This window comes from Nelumbo lutea, chromosome 5 (genome assembly GCF_056320005.1).
Source record: "Nelumbo lutea isolate HS-2025 chromosome 5, American lotus-T2T, whole genome shotgun sequence".
In the NCBI taxonomy this organism is placed as follows: domain Eukaryota; kingdom Viridiplantae; phylum Streptophyta; class Magnoliopsida; order Proteales; family Nelumbonaceae; genus Nelumbo; species Nelumbo lutea.
Genome location: NC_142688.1, coordinates 52347455 through 52367075, shown reverse-complemented (window position 1 = coordinate 52367075; position 19621 = coordinate 52347455). Strand labels below are relative to the sequence as shown.

Genomic DNA, 19621 nt, shown 5'->3' with positions numbered 1-19621 from the left:
ATGAAGGGACCATTTCGAATGAGCGAAAGACTATCTCCATGTATTCTAATTACTCTAAAACTTCTCTTCAAGACAAGGTCGAATGGATTGTTGTTGCACATTGTAAGCATAAGCTCCTTATCCCATTGTCCCTACATCAAGGAGATCAAGTTTGTTATCCCATTGTAAGCATAAACTTCTCTTCACTAGGAGATGGGTACATAATGTTTCCAAGAAGAAGAAAGTGGAAAAGAAGAAAGCACCTCGAATATTAATAGTTAACAAAGAGGAAGTTCATCAATAGTCTTGTCCAACTCCAATAGCACTCAAGGAATTCATACCCAAAGAACTCTTTTTAAAGGAAACATCACCACTAATAGAAGAAAATTGATCCGATGAGGACGAGGACATGAAAATGCTTCTTCAAGAGCACCCTATGAGGGATGAAGAAGTAATAAAGCAGTTAAAGGAACTGCTGTTCCACTTAAGCCTCACTTAAGCACTTTGACTACCAGAGAAATTTTGTCTTGCAATGGCAAGAACCCTAATTCTCCCTAATAGATACCAGAGGGAGGTATCAGAAAGGGACATCTGCACGGAAAGCATGGAAACAATTACCATTATATATGGGTATCTACAACTTGGGTCTCATCCAATTATAGACCCTTGTATGCTACTAAATATGTTCATGAATAGAAGATATCACACATCTTCATTGATTGTGGATCTGCCATCAATATCATGCTAGTTTTTACGATGAAAAAACTTTGGATTTATAAGAATGAGTTTTTAAAGAACAATTTGACAATCCAAGGCTTCAATCAAAAGGGACAACATGCTAATGGGCATGGATTCTATGACAGGTGTTTGAACAAATATCAAATTAATATTTCTTGTTCTCGGGAGCAAAGTCTTACACCCTAACTGATGTAGTATTGACAATATGAAAAACATACATTTTCTTACAGGTGTAAATCGAATCTTGCTGGGCCAACATATTATGGCCCGCATGCGGCCTGTGCAAAGAGTGGGTTGTGCCGTGTTGGCCCATGGGTCATGTTGGGCCATGCTTCCCTCCCTTAAGATAATTTGAGGGGTCGATTCGGCATGGCCCATGGCTCGAGCCTACACGGGCCCATGTTGTGCCACAGGTCTAGGCCAGGTGGGGCTATGGGTCGGAACTTGGTCCTAGGCTGAACTGGAACAGAAAGGCCTAGTTGTTTTTTTTTTGGCGTTTTGATTTTTTTTAATTGTTTTGCTAAGTAAAACTAAAATATTTAACTTTCCTTTAGAAACAAATTGAAAAAAAATAGGAATTTTATTTCATTTAAAATATAAAAAATACAAATTGAAATTAAAAAAATTACATTGTTGAAGAAATAACAAATAATTTAAATAAAATTGAAAAATTACTCCATCTCCTTATCTTTAATCATCTACTTCATCAAGTGTAGTAGTGTCATGCCCTCCTTTGTCTCGTAATTTATCCTCGGCATCTAGGAAATCTTTAAAGTAGATGTCTTTTTCTTGTTTCTCATTGAAGAGCAAATGCCTGCCCAAGTGGCCAGTACCGCCATTGCTATTGAACCTAAAGTCAATCCTACATTTCTGGCAAACAACACTTTTTCCCTTCCCCTCAACCTCATCTATTTTAAATATTTTCCAAATTGGGCTAATGAAGTTACTATTGGGGATCCATAATTGGTTGGGAGGAAGAGTTGGCTATTTTTTTTTAATTCTAAAAAAGATAAAAATTGATTTAATTGTACTTACCCAGATGATCAGATTACCGGTTTAGAATTTCAACTTGATTTTTAACCTTTGATGCTTCAAAGCCTCCTAAATTGCTAAGTGTATGGTAGTATAAGACTCTATTAGATAAGAGATTGAGAGAGTACAAGAGTTGAGAAGAGAATTGCAGAATTGGTGTGATGAGAATGGTAGTATAAGTCACCAATAAGTACTTTTTTTAAAAAGGCATTTATAGAAGTCACCGATAGGTACTTTTTTTTTTTTAAAGTCACCAATAATAAAAAGACATTTATTGGAGAAGTGCTTATTCGAATAACATGAGACGATACAATCCCTAATATTTTTTTAATCCCCAAACTACCCCCACACAAGGGTTTTCTTCTCTCTTCTTCTATTCAAACTCTAAACAAATAGGGGGCTGCGCATAATACCTGGTTTATGACTGGCAACGATCAATAGTGAGAAAAATTGACCAGCAAGCCATTCGTTTTGCTTATGACTACTGATTTATGCATTCATTGGTCGACTTGAACTATTTTTTGTGTTTTCTTAACACTCGAAATTCCCCTCTTTGGTGTGTTATCATATTTGTCTTAGGTGAGTTTAATGGTGACAACCCATCATTTAGACACCATCGAACAAAGGTTAGTTTGCCCAAATGAACCCCCTCCATGTTATTATTATTATTATTATTATTATTATTATTATTATTATTATTATTATTAATTGGGTTCACATGGCACTCCACGTCTGGGTCCATGTGGGTTCTCATGTGTCATGATGTGGTGATGTGCCGATTTTTCATTGAAATATATAGTATAATATGTGAAAATCATTGTTTATATGTATGAATGAAGTGAAACTAAAATTGTTATCTATGCCAATATACACACTTGAGGAGAAAGTAGCTCACCAAACATCCCCACCCCAATAAGTACTTAAAAAACACTAAGTGATTTGAGAAGTGGGTCACCAAACAAGCTTAAGTGGTTATTAAAATAAGCACTTATAATAACAAGTACTTATTTTAACAACCACTTGAACACCAAACATAGCCTAAGTAATCAAGACATGATGTGTTTGTGGATTTAAATTTTGTATTTCATTTTTATTGTTAATATAAATACTTCTTATTTGTTATATTTATTTTTGTTTAATGATGTATACATATTTTTTTATCTATAATTTTTAGTTCTATCTTTTTTTTTTGAGTGTTGTTATATAATTATGATATCATATGTTGACCATTTGAATGAAAATAAAAAAAGATCTCAACAATAGCTTACCTACCATTGAGAAGAAAATTCTCTTTTTTTTCTTTTGAGCTTTTATCTCATACGTTGACCATTATTCATATTTTTTATTAACTTAACTTTGTTTAATATGATAAATTTATCATACTTGACATATGTCAAATCTTCTATAAATTTTATGCATTTTTTGTAAATTTTTGTATTTTTACCTATTTTTAATTGTTATGATTTAATTATGACAGTTGATTAATCCATTTTTCCTAAACAATTGGACGATTGACATCAGATGGAAAAATAGTTTTGTTCTTGAGTCAATTTAATTTTTTATTTTATTTCCATCATATTAATAACAGTAATTCTTATTTATCACACTTATTGTTTGTTTTTGTACCCAAATGTTTTCTCCAAATTTTCTGTATTTTTAACAATTTCTGTCTCTATTTTCTTATTAAACTTTTATTATTTAATTATGATATCATAAGTGATAGATAACCACCACCCAAATGGAAGAACAGTTTTGTTTTCATGTTGGTTTTCAGTACACACGTTTCATATTGTTAATATTATTATAAATTTAATTTGTACAATTCATTGGTTCATTGGTGAGAAACAAGTATAAGAGATAACACCTTAAGGTTGTCTTTGGCTTGAAAGAAGAGGTAGGGAAAGGAAGGGCAAGGTAGGAAACCCATACAAACCTTGTACAGGTTCCCCATCTTTTGTTTCAAGCCAAGCACAGCCTTAATATAAGACTTAATGAGAGAATTTTGAATGAAGTAAAAATGTAGTAGTCGTTCTAATTATGTTTTTTTTCCTCAAAATTAGAGAGGGATGAAATTCAACAATTTTTATTCAGTTTTGGTTTTTACGATTCAGATAATTCAGTTTTATAGAAGTTAATTTTTGGTTTAGGTTTTTAGGTTTGGAAATTCAGTTAAAGGAAAACAACTGAATAAAACAAACTTTATTATTTGTACAAAATGTATATGTAATAATACATAACCAATCTCTATAATATATTATATTATATTATATATTAAAATATATATGTATTATACATACATATATGCATACATACATACGTACATACGTACATACAAATATGTGTGTGTGTGTGAAATAGTCAAAATTTTCAATCAGTTAGTTTGGTTTTTCATTATTACAATTTTGGTTTCAAATTTCATTAAAATTTCCATTTTAAAAATTCATTGTCATACTTAGTAAGGCTGCAACTTGGGCCAGGTTGGCCGGAACCCAACTTGAAAAAGTTGGGTGGGTTGGGTCGGGTTGATGCTCGAGTTAGGGTTAGGGTTGAAATCCATGAATCCGACTATACTTCTGGTTGGGTTAGGGCTGACCCCTTAGTACCCGACCCAACCTGAACCCGACTCTATAATACATGCCATATATAAATATATGTTATATGTAATATATAGCATACATTGATTTGTTTAGATGCATGATATTTGTATAACCTCCATGACATAGTATCATGTATTTCTTTTAAGATAATCACTTCACTTAATCCTAATCGAAAAGACTAAAACATGAATAACATTATTGTATGTTTTTTGAAAATTTTATTCATAACTCATAATAAACTATAGTCATTTCTAACACTTGTTTTTTTGAATTTTGTACCAAAAAAAAATCAACAAACAAATACTAATTTAGCAGAGGATTAATATATGTAGTGAAAGTTGAGTTAAGTTCTAAAATCGATGAATTCTATGAGGTTTTAAGGGATGGGAAGAAGATTGAGTTGGGCCAAACCCGAGCCCAGTCCAACCCAAAGTTGACTTTGGATTGGGTTAGGGTTGATGGAATTTAGTCAGGGTTAGGATTTGAGTTGGGTAGGTTGAGTTGAAGGTCGGGTTGGGCTAGGATTAAGGTACGTTGGGAGTTTAGAACTTAAGATTGGGATAGGATTGACCTCAATCCGACTTAACCTGACTCGACTTGCAATTGCAGCCCTAATACTCAGACAGGAATCGGATAAAACAAATCAGTTTCCACTTACATTGTCTTTAAAATTTAAAAGAATTTTAAAAGTTAAAAAATAATATATAATCTGAAGGGAAGAGGTAAAATCCACATGTGATCTCCACTTGTTAAACAAATGGTTTAAAGATCTAATTCCAAAATAATTGGATGGGATGTTGGATTGGGTCCAGGACTTTGAAAATCCATTTGCATCCTTAGTTGTCAAGTATCATTCTGCCAAAGTATGAAAAACTTGTTAAGAGTGCATGCCTTGCACATGCAAGTAAAAATAAAAAATGAGCAGAACAGGTTTATAAAACATTTTTCTTTTACTTTGTACATTCATTAATTATTGATATGATTTTAAGATTAAATGTATAAACTGCCTTTGACCTTTTATTATATGATCTTATTATTATGCCCTGATTTATCTTTTTATCGCCGGAAACCAAGGCAAGCATCAGCATTTTTATAGAGTAAGTTGGAGATGAGGTATCTTACTATCATGTGTATTTGGTCTTATTGGTTCTCAAGATTTTTCTTTTACTTTTTCTAACATACCAACTGAGTCGGTGTAAACTATCTCCTGCATATGCTCCCTTTTATCAAAACTAAATTGTTAAAATAACCTAGGTGAAAAAAAATCACTCATGCCTCGTATTTTTCATAAAAAATTTATATGGGTAAGTGTATCTATCCATGCTCTTTTATTTTCCATATAAATAAGGCAATGACCATTTTAACCATAAAAAATTTATTATTAAAAGGGGTATTTTTATCCCATCCAAATATTAGCAACTTTCCCTAGATGAGAATATAAATTTACCCACCTAGGAAATGGGTATCACCTACCCGGGTAAGTGATACCTAGGAAAAACATTGGTCCCCACATAAATCTAAAAAATAAACATGAGTTTCTTAGTCAATGAGAATCAAAATAGACCAACTTTTCTCCCTCTCAAAGTCCAAAAATAGAACTCCCCCTCAATGTTTCCTCTAAATTGAGATTTTTGGGTGTTACATATTAAGGAATTAAGGAGTCATGGGGGACAGAGCAAGGTGTACATAAGGTCCACTGACCTTACCATGAAAAGCCTGTAGTTATGTATGTTTGATCCTATCGTTCCCTAGGCCTCGTCTTTGGAGGGGATATCAAGTGACCATACCAAAATTGTGTCCTATGTCATAATAGTATAGAAACCATAAATCATCTATTTATGGAATGTAGTCCGTTTTATTTGCATCTCCTTAAAATATTAATGTAAACAATATTTTTCAATCTTCATGGGTAAATTATATCAATGAATTAACAAAACTATTTCCTGAAAAAGCTATGCTAAATCAAGTGCTTAATTGGTATGCTATAGCTCTGTATTATATGTAGTTTGCCCGTAATGAGAAATGTTTTAAAGAAAAAGTAGTATCCAATCTTTGCGTCATAGGAAAAGTCAATAGTATCTTTAATAGCCTTCATGTTCCACAGCTTCAGTCAAATATAGTCCGGAGAGTTCCTCCAAAACTTTGCACCAATATAAAATCAAACACTGATTGCATTATATTTACATATGCTGGCAAAATTAATCATTCTGCATGTGGATTGCCTTTGTGTCGCAGGAGGAAGGAAGCAACTAAAATCAGTGGAGGCAGCTGAACTTTTGGCTATAGAGCAGGGAATTCATCAAGCACTTCAAATGGCCAAATCTAATCTAATGATATATTTAGATTCCCAATCAAACACCGATTGCATTATATTTAGATTCCTACACATGAGATTGCACGATTGAGCAAAAATAATATTATGCAGTATCACTTCTTGTTGAATCATTATCCTCCAGATACAACAAATGTAAAGGACTATGTAATTCATATTTAATATAATGTTTTTATCTTTCAGGTCATCACTTATCAATACTCCTAGATAAAAATACAAAAAAAAAAAAAAAAAAAATCTTCACATAATAAATTAGTTAGACATGATATTTTGTGTACTTAAGGTTGCTAAAAGGTGATCTTCATAATTAATAGAAATTTGAGGTGTAACTTAGGTGGTATTAGCTTAGGAAAGGAAACAAGGTGGATTCAGAGTGGGGGCCATATTCCTCATTCCCAAGCCTATCTTTTAAGTAAGTACCTGTTATGGACCCCAATCCCTGTCAGGGGATAGAAGTTAATCTCTATCTCCGATTCCCAATGGAGAAAGGCTCTTCATTAGAGATCTGAATTCCAATTTTTTTTTTTAATTAAAAGCATTTTAGGAAAAAAGATTTACTTAAAAGAAAATAATTTTAAATATAAATAATATTTTAAATATATTTTGATATATAATATAAATATAAATATAAATTTAATATTTCAAATATATATAATATATATAATTGAGGTGAAGGTGGGGCGAGGACTTCCCACACTCCATCCCCGTCCCCCATCCTGATCCCCACCCCCACCAAAGCAGTCTCTATCCCTGACTTAATTGTGCTGGGGAGGTCAGGTACCCAATGAAAGACTGAGAAAATTGCTACCCCTAGTATTCAAAGGATTTAATTTTTTAAAACAAAACTACTCTTACAGCATCTAAAGCTTAACCTTTTGATGATACAGTAGTAAATACTAAATAGTAAATATGTATTATTATGCCTTACCAACAAATTCAACCTCTGCATCAGCAAAACAATATGATTTAATTTGTTATCTGATAGTTGCTTTTGTTTTGAAGAGCAATGCATTTATCGGCGAATAATCATCTATTTATTTGAAAAGAAAGTTTATTGAAAAATATGAGTAATTTAACAATTTTCAATAACTATTGGAAATTAAACTACTATTATTTATCCTTTTAAATTAAATTTATTGTACTTATTGTATTTATTATTTACAGATTTATTTTTAATAAATGTGTATTTTCACTATAATTTTTCAATAATTATTAGATATTAAACTATTGTTATTTATTAGAGATTAAACTATTAATTTAACTGAAATTAGGAGTGTTCACAAGCCAATTCGTTTCAGTAGCAAGCTAGTTGGCTAAATAAATCGACTAGTCAGGTTGGGGAGTTGGTCACCCGAAACCGATTGACCATTAGTGAAAACCACCCAACTTGGGTTGTATCGTTTTGGGTTGATTTTCAGTTTGATTGGTTGGTTCAAAAGATCTAAACATAAAAAATTAAATGAAAATTTCCCAATTAGTACCATGTACTTTGGGCCTAGTGCCACTTTGGTCCCTAAACTTTAAAAATGCAACAATTGAATACCCCAACTTTCAAATCGTGCCAATCTAGTACCTAAGTGGCATTTGAAAAGACAAAATTGCCCTTCAAGTGTCATCTAATTCTTTTTATCAACCATCCAAACATTGACAAAAATTAATAATCCAAAGTTGATAAATAAAATTAGATGACACTCGATGGGCATTTGTGTCATTTAAAATTCCACCTAACGCCTAGTTAACGGATTGGTTAATGACATGTACTAGATTGAAACGCTTTGAAAGTTTGGGTATTGAGTTGTCACATTGTAAAGTTTGGGGACTAAAGTGGCACTAGGCCCAAAGTACAAGGTACTAATCGAGAATCTTCCCAAAATTAAATTTAGATTTTAAAAAAAGGTGATATTATTAAAAAAATTAAACTTATGATTATAAAATATTTTAGACTAAGAAATATGGGAATTTCCCACTTTCTTGTATTAAAATTTTATATTTAAAATATAAAGTATTAATATGTATTTATGGTTGGGTTAGTTCAGTTTTGGTCGATTTACAAATGGTCAAATCAAAACTAATTCAACTTGGTCGGGCTGAAAATTTGTTGAATTGGATCAGGTTGGTTGGTTTCATCGATTCGATGAACAACCCTAACTGAAAATAATTATTGCTATTTTTTATTGTTAAACAATTATTAAAAATAGTACATAAAATATAAATAATAATTATTAAAATATAAAATAAGGTAAATTACAAAGACCCCCCTGGTCCTATGACCATGAGACAAAAACCCCCTTAACCGTTAATTCAGATAACGAAAGGCATTAAATTACCAAAATACATTACTAAACTTTTTCTATTTTTTTTCTTGCCCTTTTTCCCTTAAAACCTATTTAACCTAGAAAATTGATATCCGATACTACCGATCTTCAAACGTTGTCCAAACTCAACCTTGGTTCATACTTGACTGACAGCGCAACTCTCTCGGACCAAACGACTTGCATGGATTGATTTATCCACCCTATACTGTTCCCTTATTTCCCTCCATTTCCTCGGTTCCGCTGAGACTGAACTGATCCCTTAATTCCTTCCCATAAACAGAATTTATCCATTATCTGCAACCCATTCCTAGTACTGTTCCCTTATTTCCTTCCCATATCGAAAAAAAAAAAAAAAAACAAAAACAAAACAAAGAAGCTCCTATATTGCTCAGGCACACCCACTAGGACTCATCATTCGGCATCTGCCGTAGCTCCAACCAGTCGCGACGAAGAGTCAGCTACATTGTCGGCGGCTGCATTGCCATCCAAAATACCCTAGAAACGACCTTGATTCATTTCTACATGGACAACAACGTCCCTTCATTTCTCCACCCCGACCAGTTCCGCTGAGACTGCTTGGACAAGATATGAAGTCCACAGACCCATTTGAGGAGTCTCTGTTCGAGCCGGCTCCATGCCATTTTCAGGCAATCAGAGGAGCTGAATTTCATCCTCTGTACATAGAGAGTGTCATCGAGTTTTCCGGCCAGCAGGAAATTGAGTCATTTAGGGATTCCATTCAAGAGTCTCAGGATAGCAGTTCCTGCAGAGCTATGATATTTTGACGTCTGTTGGGACTACAAATGAAGAAGGGAACCATAGTAGTTCAGAAGAGGCATCCTCGCCGCCTTCACCAAGCTGGCCGATTCCGATGTCGGAGTTGCAAAATTATTCGATTCGTGATGCTGACAAAATGCCCCATTTGGATAATAAGAAATTAGACAAACAAGGATCAAATATTTCGGGTATGTTTTGTTCTCTATTTTTTTTTTTTTCCTTTTTCTTTCATTTTGTTGATTTATTCTGATTTTGGGATTTCCGGTAATTCCTGGGTTCAAGGTTGGAGACGGTTCGATCATAAAGGCTGAGGTGCATTCAAAGCCCAAAAGCACAAACAAGTTTTGTTTTGGACGAAAGATTAACTGAAGGGAATCTTTGTCTCACGGTTATAAAATAATTATATAATTTTATGTATTTTTATAACCAAGTTCATACATCCATGAATCTCGCTAGTTTGAGAATAATTTGAGGGAGTATGAGATGGAATGCATGCTTTTGTTTTTCAAAACATAAACAGCTCCTACATTACCAAAATCATAATGCTTTTGTTGATGTCACGTACCAATTTTTTGGTGATGTATCAATTTTTTTTTGCTAAGTACCTCATCATTTGATCGGGTGGTGAAGTGCCTTGGTGATGAGCTACTTGGTGGCAAATTCCCTCGTGGAGAACTACTTGGTGGCGAGCTCCCTAGTGGAGAGCTGCTTGGTGGTGAACTCCCTGGTGGAGAACTGCCTGGTGGCGAACTCCCTGGTGGAGAACTGCCTGGTGGCGAACTGCCTGATGGCGAACTCCCTGGTGGAGAACTGCCTAGGGGCGAACTCTCTGGTGGAGAGCTGCTTGGTGGCGAACTCCCTGGTGGAGAGCAGCCTGGTGGTGAGCTCCCTGGTGGAGAGCTACTTGGTGGCGAACTCCCTAGTGGAAAACTGCCTTGGTGGACTCATCATTTGACATGCTCCTAGGCGGCTTGCAACTCAAAGGATGGTGGAGTTCCCTGCTGTAGCGCAACCCGATTGCCCTCTACATGAGGTGATCTCCTCTCCTTTGTAGGCGGCGGGAGCTGAGGGGACTTGCGATAACTGAATCAGAGGACCTAGGGGTGTTTATCCGATGGGGAATCTCTGATGCCTAAGTTAGCATTCTGATTACAGAGAACTTGGAGAGAAATGAGAGAGCTAGAGAGTAGGGGTTACCATCCTTTTTTCATCCTTTCTCCCCTTTGGGGGTGAGGTCTTTATATATTGGAGTCCTCGCGGGTTAGGTGGGTGAAAACCCTTCAAACGGTAAGACTCGTCACATCTCGTCAGAACCGGGGCACGGTGGTGAACTCCTCGAGGTTGTCAGGCTGGCGCTTGTGTCAGGCGGCCAGGTCGGCGCCTGGGCCAGGTTGTCAGGTCGGCGCCTGTGTCAATTGATGGGTCGGTGTTTAGGCCAAGTCGTCAGGCATGAGATCTTCCTGCGATATGCCAAACTACTCTTCTGTATCGAGCTACCCTACAAGTGGCGAGCTGCCCGGGGGAGCTATGCCGAGCTCCTTGGGCTATGTCGAGCTCTTTGGTGAGCTCTTTGGCGAGCTCCTTGGCGAGCTACTGAGCTCGTCGGGTATGCATGCCAAGTTTATCGGTGGGCGTCCTATGGGCGGCTAGGTTGGCCAGGTCGGATCATGTGCCAAGTTGGTCCAGGTTGCGTAGGCCGCGCAGACAGCGCCAGGCCGCATGCAGGCCGCGTGCAGGCTGCCCGTAGGCTACATGCAGGTCGTGCCAGGCCGTGCCAGGCCGGTGCTCGGGCGGGACACCAACTTGGTAAGTTGTTGCCTGGGTGTTGCCTAGTTGTCACGAGGTGCCACACGTCACAATTTCACTTGAGGGCCAAATCTGCCCTCATCATTTGCCCCTCACTCCCAAGTTGAGAGTAACTCAGCGAAGGGAGTAGATTTCTTTTGGCCCGTAAGTCGACTAGCTAGTAAGTGCTGATCCAATTCCTTAGGCTTTGGGAGCTGCCTGTATGTGGCGAGCTGCCAGTAAGGCGAGGGGGTCTCCACCAGTTCAGTAGTGTAGCCCTTAGGCTCTAGGGGCAACTTATAGTTCACTTTTGCTGATTTTGCTCATGCTGAGGAAGCGACTGGGTATTTAGCAATAGTGTGGCCCATAGGCTTTGGGAGTGACTCGTAGTCTACTCTTTTTTTACTTTGCCTGTGCCGGAGAGGCGACCATGTCTTAAGTAGTAATGTGGCCCGTAGGCTCTTGGGAGTGACTCGTAGTCTACTCTTTTTTGACTTTGTCCGTGCCGGAGAGGTGACCGGGTCTTAAGCAGTAATGTGGCCCGTAGGCTTTGCTTGTGAGGTGCCGAGCTGACCAGGTGCTAAGCTACCTGTGAGGTGTTGGGCTGACCAGGTGTCAAGCTACCTGTGAGGTGCCAAACTGACCAAGTGTCGAGCTGACTAGGTCCCGAGCTACCAATGAGGTGCCGAACTGACCAGGTGTCGAGCTACCTGTAAGGTGCCGAGCCGACCAGGTGGGTGCCTTAGAGCTATGATTGCACTGCATCAGCTTCGTAATGCCGGTCACCCACTCCTACAAGAAGTTACAAGGAGATCGACCTTCGGAGGCAGCACTACTAACTTTAGTTCGCCAGCTCATACGAGAGCCTTGGAAGGCTCGACCAGTAAGGGCGCCTATGTAGTTTGTTGGCCGCCAATTCTCGTAGAAGCCACGAAGAGCTCATCTTTGTAGGGGGGACCTTGCGAAGAGGACTGATGAGGTTTTATCTGAATTGAAAGTAAACTTACTTGGTCTGTTAGCTCTCTACAAAGTTTTTGAATTCATAAAAAATGTAAACTATAAAGCGATAGCTTCAATTTCTAGAAAGTGATGACTTAGTTTTGGTAAGATGAGAACTTAGCTTTTGTAGGATGAGAACTTAGCTTTTTGAAGCCGTTTGATGTAACCGTTTTTGGTCACGTACCAATTTTTGTGATGTATCAATTTTTCTTGGCTAAGTACCTCGTCATTTGACCTGCTCCTAGGTGGCCTGTGACTCAGAAGATGATGGAGCTCCCTGGTGGCGAAGTGCCTGGGGGAGCTATGCCAAGCTCCTTGGGCTATGCCGAGCTGCTTGTGGCGAGCTCTGCCAAGCTGCTTGGTTCCTTGGTGAGCTACCGAGCTCCTTGGTGAGCTATCGAGCTCGTGGGGTTTGCATGCCGAGTTTATCAGTGGACGTCCTATGGGTGGCTAGGTCGGCCAGGTCGGATCATGTGCCAGGCTGATCCAGGTCACGCAGGCCACGCCAAGCCGTGTAGGTCGTGCGTAGGCCGTGCGCCAGGCAGCACGCAAGCCGTGCGCCAGGCAGCACGCAGGCCGCGTGCAGGTCACACCAAGCCCGCCAGACCGATGCCCGGGCAGGACACCAACTTGGTAAATTGTTGCTTGGGTGTTGCCTAGTTGTCACAAGGTGCCATGTGTTGCAATTTCACTGGAGGGTCAAATCTACCATCATTAGTTTATATTATAAATCTTCGTAATATTGTATTTTACTTTCTTTTTCTTATCACAAAAATTAAAAAAAAAATGGTTTCTTAGGCATCTTCATTTCAATTACCAAAACGCGTGACTTAAAACAAAATAAAACCCGTGCTGAAATTATCAACTACATGCTTGAAAAAGCATAACATGACAACGTAATCTTTTATTATTTTTTTTAATTTTCAAATTATCAATAAAACGTAATATATTTATTCATCAACTTAAAATAGCATTGTACTAATTGAATAATCTCCAACCTACCTTATTTTCTAATCGTTGGCTAATAAAATAGGAGTTTTTTAGAAGACAGCAAATAGACAAATTTCATTTTCATTGACCGGTGGAGAGTAGGAATTCATGGAGGATCTATTTGTCATTTTATTATAAACCATCTGATAATGGCTGTAATGTTGCAACGTTCTAAATATCGATACGCTCAATACATCAATAATGGCGTATAGGTACTTTCGTTTTTTTTTTATTTTTTTTAAACTAGTTCAGGGGGCAGTTTAAGGTTTCTCCACCCCCTGAACTAGTCAGAACCCTGATACATCCTCTGTAAGGGTGTATCGGAGTTTTTCCGATACAATATGTATTAACCAATACAAGCTGATATGTATCAATTTTTTGAACCTTGAATGACTGAGCTGAATATAAGTAAGCTCCTTATTCCTTAATGGCTGTCAGCTGAAGCTAAAGTTGGGTTAATTAATATACCCTGATAATCAAGGAAAGACAAAATGATTATTTCATAGATCACTGTTGGAAAAGATATATGCTCAGAGAATTTGGACCTAAGGCTGCATTTGGAAAAGATGTAAATGGAGTATAAATCCCGATTTAAGGTAAATTTGCACTTTGGTTCACTTTTGCCTGTGTTTGCTAACATTATATTTATGCATTGACAAATGACAGTAAACATATTTTCTAATACATATATTTTATTGAAATTCGTGTTTACATCCATTACAAGTAAAAATCTATTTAGTAAGAAGATAAATTTATCAATGCAAAACTGAACCAATTATACAATTTATATGAATCATTCTATACTTTATATATTTACATTCACACTTATTTGCATCATTTCCAAATGCAGCCTAATAAGATAATGGATGATGAATAAGGCCCATGGATAAAATTATTGAATGCATCCATCCATATCCATCTTCACACTAGAAAGTTGAAAGGGATGTCTGCGATGGGAGAGTTTTTTTTTTTTTCTTTTTTCTTTTTTCTAAGCAAACAAAACTAAAATTCATTAACCATTAAATCCTTCTTTTCCTGATTAGAATATTTGTAATTTGGTATTGTTGGATCTGCCCAATTTGCCTAACTTTTGTTTGATAATTTGTCATGATAGGGTTATGATTGGCACCTACTACCGAAAAACAAAAAAATAATAATTAATAATAACAATAATAATAATAGTCACAAACCTTCTTGGTTATTCATGAATTCATAAAGAAACCAAACCCATTAGGATGCTGAAAATATTTTAAGGACATTTGATATTACTGAAGTGGCTGAACTAAATGATTTATTTCCTTTTCTTTTAGTCTGGGTACTATTTTTATAATGGCTGAATATATAGCAAGTTGAGTTGGTTATTATTTCTTGAATATTTTTTTTTATATTTTTACCAAAAGTCATCTTCTAGCGTTTCCAATCTCATAAGGTATTATTTTTTTTAAATTATAAACATAAATTTATGTGAGGCATGGACGTAGAATGGATTTAATCTGATTATATTATAAGATTTATCACATGGTACTGTACGATATACAATTTTTTATTCAATAATTTAAAGAATTTTCATGAATAAATAAAAGTTGGTGTGAATCTTGAATCCCAGCCCACCACGACCCAATGGATTGGTCTGACCCGACCCGAACATTTGGTCAATGGCCAAATTCTGAAGAGTGTTCTCGAACCAGCTCCAGCTGCTGTATTTTTTTTTATTTGATAAATAGTTCCAGCTGTTATATACAAAGACAAATGTGATAAGTGCAACACATCACCAACAATGAGACGGAAAGATGGCAAATAAATGGGGAGAATTTTGTCTTTAGGAAAAAGAGAACGTGCCAGAATGGACAAATTACCACCACTAATTAAATGACATAAAATTTCAAGATTCTGGTTCATGTATTTGCTGGAATTTTGGGCTGAAACCAATCAAAACTGCCCAAAGACGGTTATGTACCGCGAAACAATCTCAGCCGTCCGATCGGTGGTTAAGGTTGGCACTTGGCTGGATCATGTTTCACCTAGTTCCAGGAATATAAGACAAACAGTGCATCAGACAGTCTGAAATGTGGGTCCATGGGGTATCAATATGACTGTGGATAAGACCGTCATGTCCCAGTTTAATGGGGTATCAATATGACTATGTGACGCGTAGGATTGATGTGGAACATGAGACCCACATTTTGCCAGCTTATTTCTTAGACTTTTAATTTTATTAATGGATTAATTTTGCTTTCTCTGCTTATATAAGCAGGTGATGCTATGACATTAAAAGCAAGCATCAAGGGAGAGGGAAAGCACAGCTGTTAGTAGTAGCTTTCTCTCACAAAAGCTCGTCCAGAGAGCTGTGCTTTCCTGCGTTTTTCAGCCAGCCAAGAACCGAGCTCAGGCTTAGAGAGAGGAGAGAGAGAGAGAGAGAGATGGGAAGAGAGATCAAGAGAACGGTGGTGGAAATAGAAGAAGAGAAGATGCTAAATGGGTACTCATCTGAAGCAACGATGCCGCTGATGTCGCTGAACCATGTTTCCTTCCTTTGTAAATCTGTCAAGGAGTCTGTGAAATTCTACGAGGAGGTGCTGGGCTTTGTGCTTATCAAGCGGCCTTCTTCCTTCAAGTTTGAAGGAGCTTGGTATGATTCTCTTCTTTCTTCTTCTTTTTCTTCATATTCATTTTCTTTGATTTGTCGATCTTTTCTCTACTGCTTGTTTTTTTGTCTCCATCTTGTTTTAGTTCAGATTTTGACAGATTCGTGCAAGAGAATGGAGATTTCTTTTGCAGATCCAGATGACGATTTGAATCTGGGTCCCGTTAGCTTGATCGGATGGTGGATGGTTAATTAGGAACTTGGGATCATCCTCATGGGTTTGGGCTGCAGTTGGGGCTGGGGGTTGGGGTGGGGGGGTTGCAGAGAGGGAATAATCTTTGGTCATCTGATTGGAATCTATACTTTAGATCATAATTACCAAGACATCAACAAAATGAACAAAACTGTCCCCTTCTTGATGAATGGGAAGTTGTGGATAATTTTGATAGAGGAAAAAGGGAAAGGGTTTCTGAGCTAGATTGCAAAATGCAAATCAAAGCAAAAGCGTTGAAGAGAAGAGAAATGAAAATACCCATACCCAGCAATGTATTATTTATTTCCAATTAATTAACACCAACTCATATCAGCAGTAGTTGAGGGCATTTCCACAGGTGATGACTTCCAACTCTTCAAGCAATGGGAGCTGCACAGACTGCTGCACGTGTAACATGCTGCAGACAACGCGGGGTTCAGGGTAAAATAGAAGAGAAGAGAAATAAAATATGTGTTGTCTTGGGACCTATTGTGTCTGTAGAGCGTTGGATGAGCAGTATTAAGCTTCTTAATTTCTAGCTTTCTAAGAACTCTGTAGAGACCCGATTAAAACGAAAGGAACAATCCTGTAGTGTCCTCATTTGATTTTTTCCCTTGATTTTTTGATTTTTTGAGTGACTGGAATTGATAAGTCATTTTCCAATTTAAACGCTTTGTCTTGTTTGTGTACGGGTTGGTTGGGGGGACATTAAAGCATCTTCGCGTGTCTTCATTTGTCATTTTTGTCATTATAAGCAGGGATTTCCTTGTATTTTAATTAGAGTTTAATTTACCATTTGTGAAAGAAACAAAGGAAGGAAAAAATCCCATATCGTACCAGGAGCTAGCCAGCTGCCTTCATGGAAACTTATTTTAAACAAAATAAAATAAAAGTGAAACTTTGTTTTCCAAATTGTTGGTTGGTCTACATCAATATTTTTCTTCCAAAATTTTTTTATTGTATTTGGTTTGATTAAAAGTAAGAGAGCCCTCTACTTTATTTTTCTCCCTTGGTTTGCTTAAACAGAACAAAGTACCAAATGCAGCATTAGGGTTCTATACTAGAGGTTGGCCATACATGTACATAAGTGTGTATAGGGAGAGAAAAAGGTATGAAATTCATTTAAAAAGAAATAACAATTAATGAAAAGGGAACATTTGATCCATGAAAGTCCAAAAAAAAAATGTTTATAATAAACTATTGATTCTATTGAAGCTGTAAAATGTTTTCACGGTAAAATAGTATAGGAAATGTTAGAAGAATCCAATACCAAGTAATGAATAGACATGTGATGTGGGCACCCATATTAGCTTTACCCGTACAATTAGGTTAGATGTCAGCTGATGTAGCTGTCTTATTCAGTTTACCCCAGAAATTTTAGTTTGATGCAACTGTCCTTTTAGAAGGATCTGTTTGGTCTTGTCTTTGATTAAGATTTTCAGCCCTTTAAGACCCCTGCGAGCTTTTGAGGGTGTAGGTCTTCGTGGATTTACGTCTTTGATTGAAAATCTTAGAAGATCTTCTTAAGACTTGCCAAACAGACCCTAAAATTGCACTTTATAGTCCCTTAACAGTGCTTCTACGTGCAATGGAAAGAGGGTAAGTTGCAACCTTGAATGGCTAGAGGTGCAACTTAATTGCAAAAGTTATCATATAATAATATATTCTCAGCACAAAATTGTTAATCAGTGAGTTGGGGACTAATATAACTATTGCTGTTCAGGTTGTTCAACTATGGAATTGGCATCCACTTGCTTGAGTGCAGCTCCCCAAATGATAAACGAGAGAAGAAAGCAGTAATCAATCCAAAGGACAACCACATTTCCTTCCAGTGTACAGACATGAAACTGGTAATGAGGAAATTGGAGGAGATGAACATCGACTATGTCACGGCAGTGGTGGAGGAAGGTGGGGTTAAGGTGGACCAGCTCTTCTTCCATGACCCAGATGGATATATGATTGAAATCTGCAACTGTGACAATCTCCCTGTTCTTCCACTTTCTTCATGCCCTCTCAAGCCCTCTTACCCAATCGAAAAGAACCACACGGCTCCTCTTCCTGGTGAGTCCTCAATTGCCTAATTCTTCTCTTCTCATCTGATATAAAGTTTAAACTCAAAGCCCCGTTTGATTTGGTTCGTGAGAATAGGGGTTTGGAATTGGAACCGGAATGGGCTATTCCTATTCCATTTCTGCTGATTCCCACTCTCATTTCCATTCCTGCATGAACTGGGAATAGACCATTTCAATTCATGTTTCAAAAAATTTTAATTCCAATTCCGACTGCGAATCAAACGGACCACCCTCAGTTCAATGTTCGAATCCTATAAAGAAATGTTTCAGCTCACTGTCAGCTAAAAACAGTACTGTATACAATGAATGTCTGCAGGGAAGGGAATGCAGAAGTTACGGTGCGCTGATGAATGTGCCTTGATGATGGACAAGTTTTTTGACCTCTCTTTCTGATAGATCTGTGAGAGAAACCTCTTCTCTGAGAAATGGTTCAACTTCAATGCGCATGAACACAGAGGTTGCAGAGAGAGCTGATGACAACAGTTGGGACATGTTCTAAATTTCAGAAAAGTCTATTAGGATAAATAGTTTCTATTTTGTATTTGTTTTTTTTCCTCAGGATTTTGTGTACAGTGTATCTAAATATAGGGAAGGGAGTTTGAGATTGATTTTGTTCGTCCGCTTAGCTTGCGCTGGTTTGAGAGCTTGTCTGTTGTATGTAATAGTAGTCTCCATTGTATAATCAAATATAATAAAGAGCCAGTTTCTGTCTCACTGTTGTCATCAAATATAATAAAGGACTCGTTTGTTTGCACCGAATGGACGTCTGAGCTCTGAGAGGATGATTTTTAGTTTACATGTCCAGATTGTTTGGCACAGCCTCTAAATAAGGACAGTTAATTTAAAACTTTTTCTTCCAAAAATGGCTTAATCTAATTTAGGGCCGTATATTGTTTGGGTCGGTTTAGTGACAAATCTATCCATTGGACCAAACTGAGCTGACATTTTTGTCAATCGAAACTGACGGAGTGGACATTAAATCTAACTCGTAATATGAGCATTTTTGTCAGTTTAAACTGTAAAAGAAAAATATTCAAAGGAATGCTACAAACGTTAAAATTAAAAATAAGATGACATTTGATAAATCTGAAGATGTCTAAAAATTCAAAAATGCTGTTATTCAGGTTTAAAATCTGAAAAGATGTAAAAATAATTTTTTTTATTTTTT

The 19621-nt window shown here is 36.8% G+C and overlaps 1 protein-coding gene and 1 long non-coding RNA gene across 2 annotated transcripts; one reads left to right on the top strand and one right to left on the bottom strand.

Moving 5' to 3' along the window:
* Positions 1-15024: 15024 nt before the first annotated feature.
* LOC148852401 (uncharacterized) lies at positions 15025-15596 on the bottom strand. Its single transcript, XR_016099814.1, has 2 exons — positions 15401-15596; positions 15025-15274 (listed from the first exon to the last, which is right to left on the bottom strand). It is a non-coding gene; the product is annotated as an uncharacterized LOC148852401 (long non-coding RNA).
* A 224-nt stretch (positions 15597-15820) lies between these two features.
* LOC148852400 (glyoxylase I 4-like) lies at positions 15821-19167 on the top strand. The gene is made up of 3 exons (XM_088947496.1): positions 15821-16173; positions 18105-18442; positions 18770-19167. The coding sequence occupies exons 1-3, from the start codon at positions 15965-15967 to the stop codon at positions 18844-18846; spliced, it is 624 nt and encodes a 207-aa protein (XP_088803622.1). The 5' UTR covers positions 15821-15964; the 3' UTR covers positions 18847-19167.
* The last annotated feature ends 454 nt before the right edge of the window (positions 19168-19621 follow it).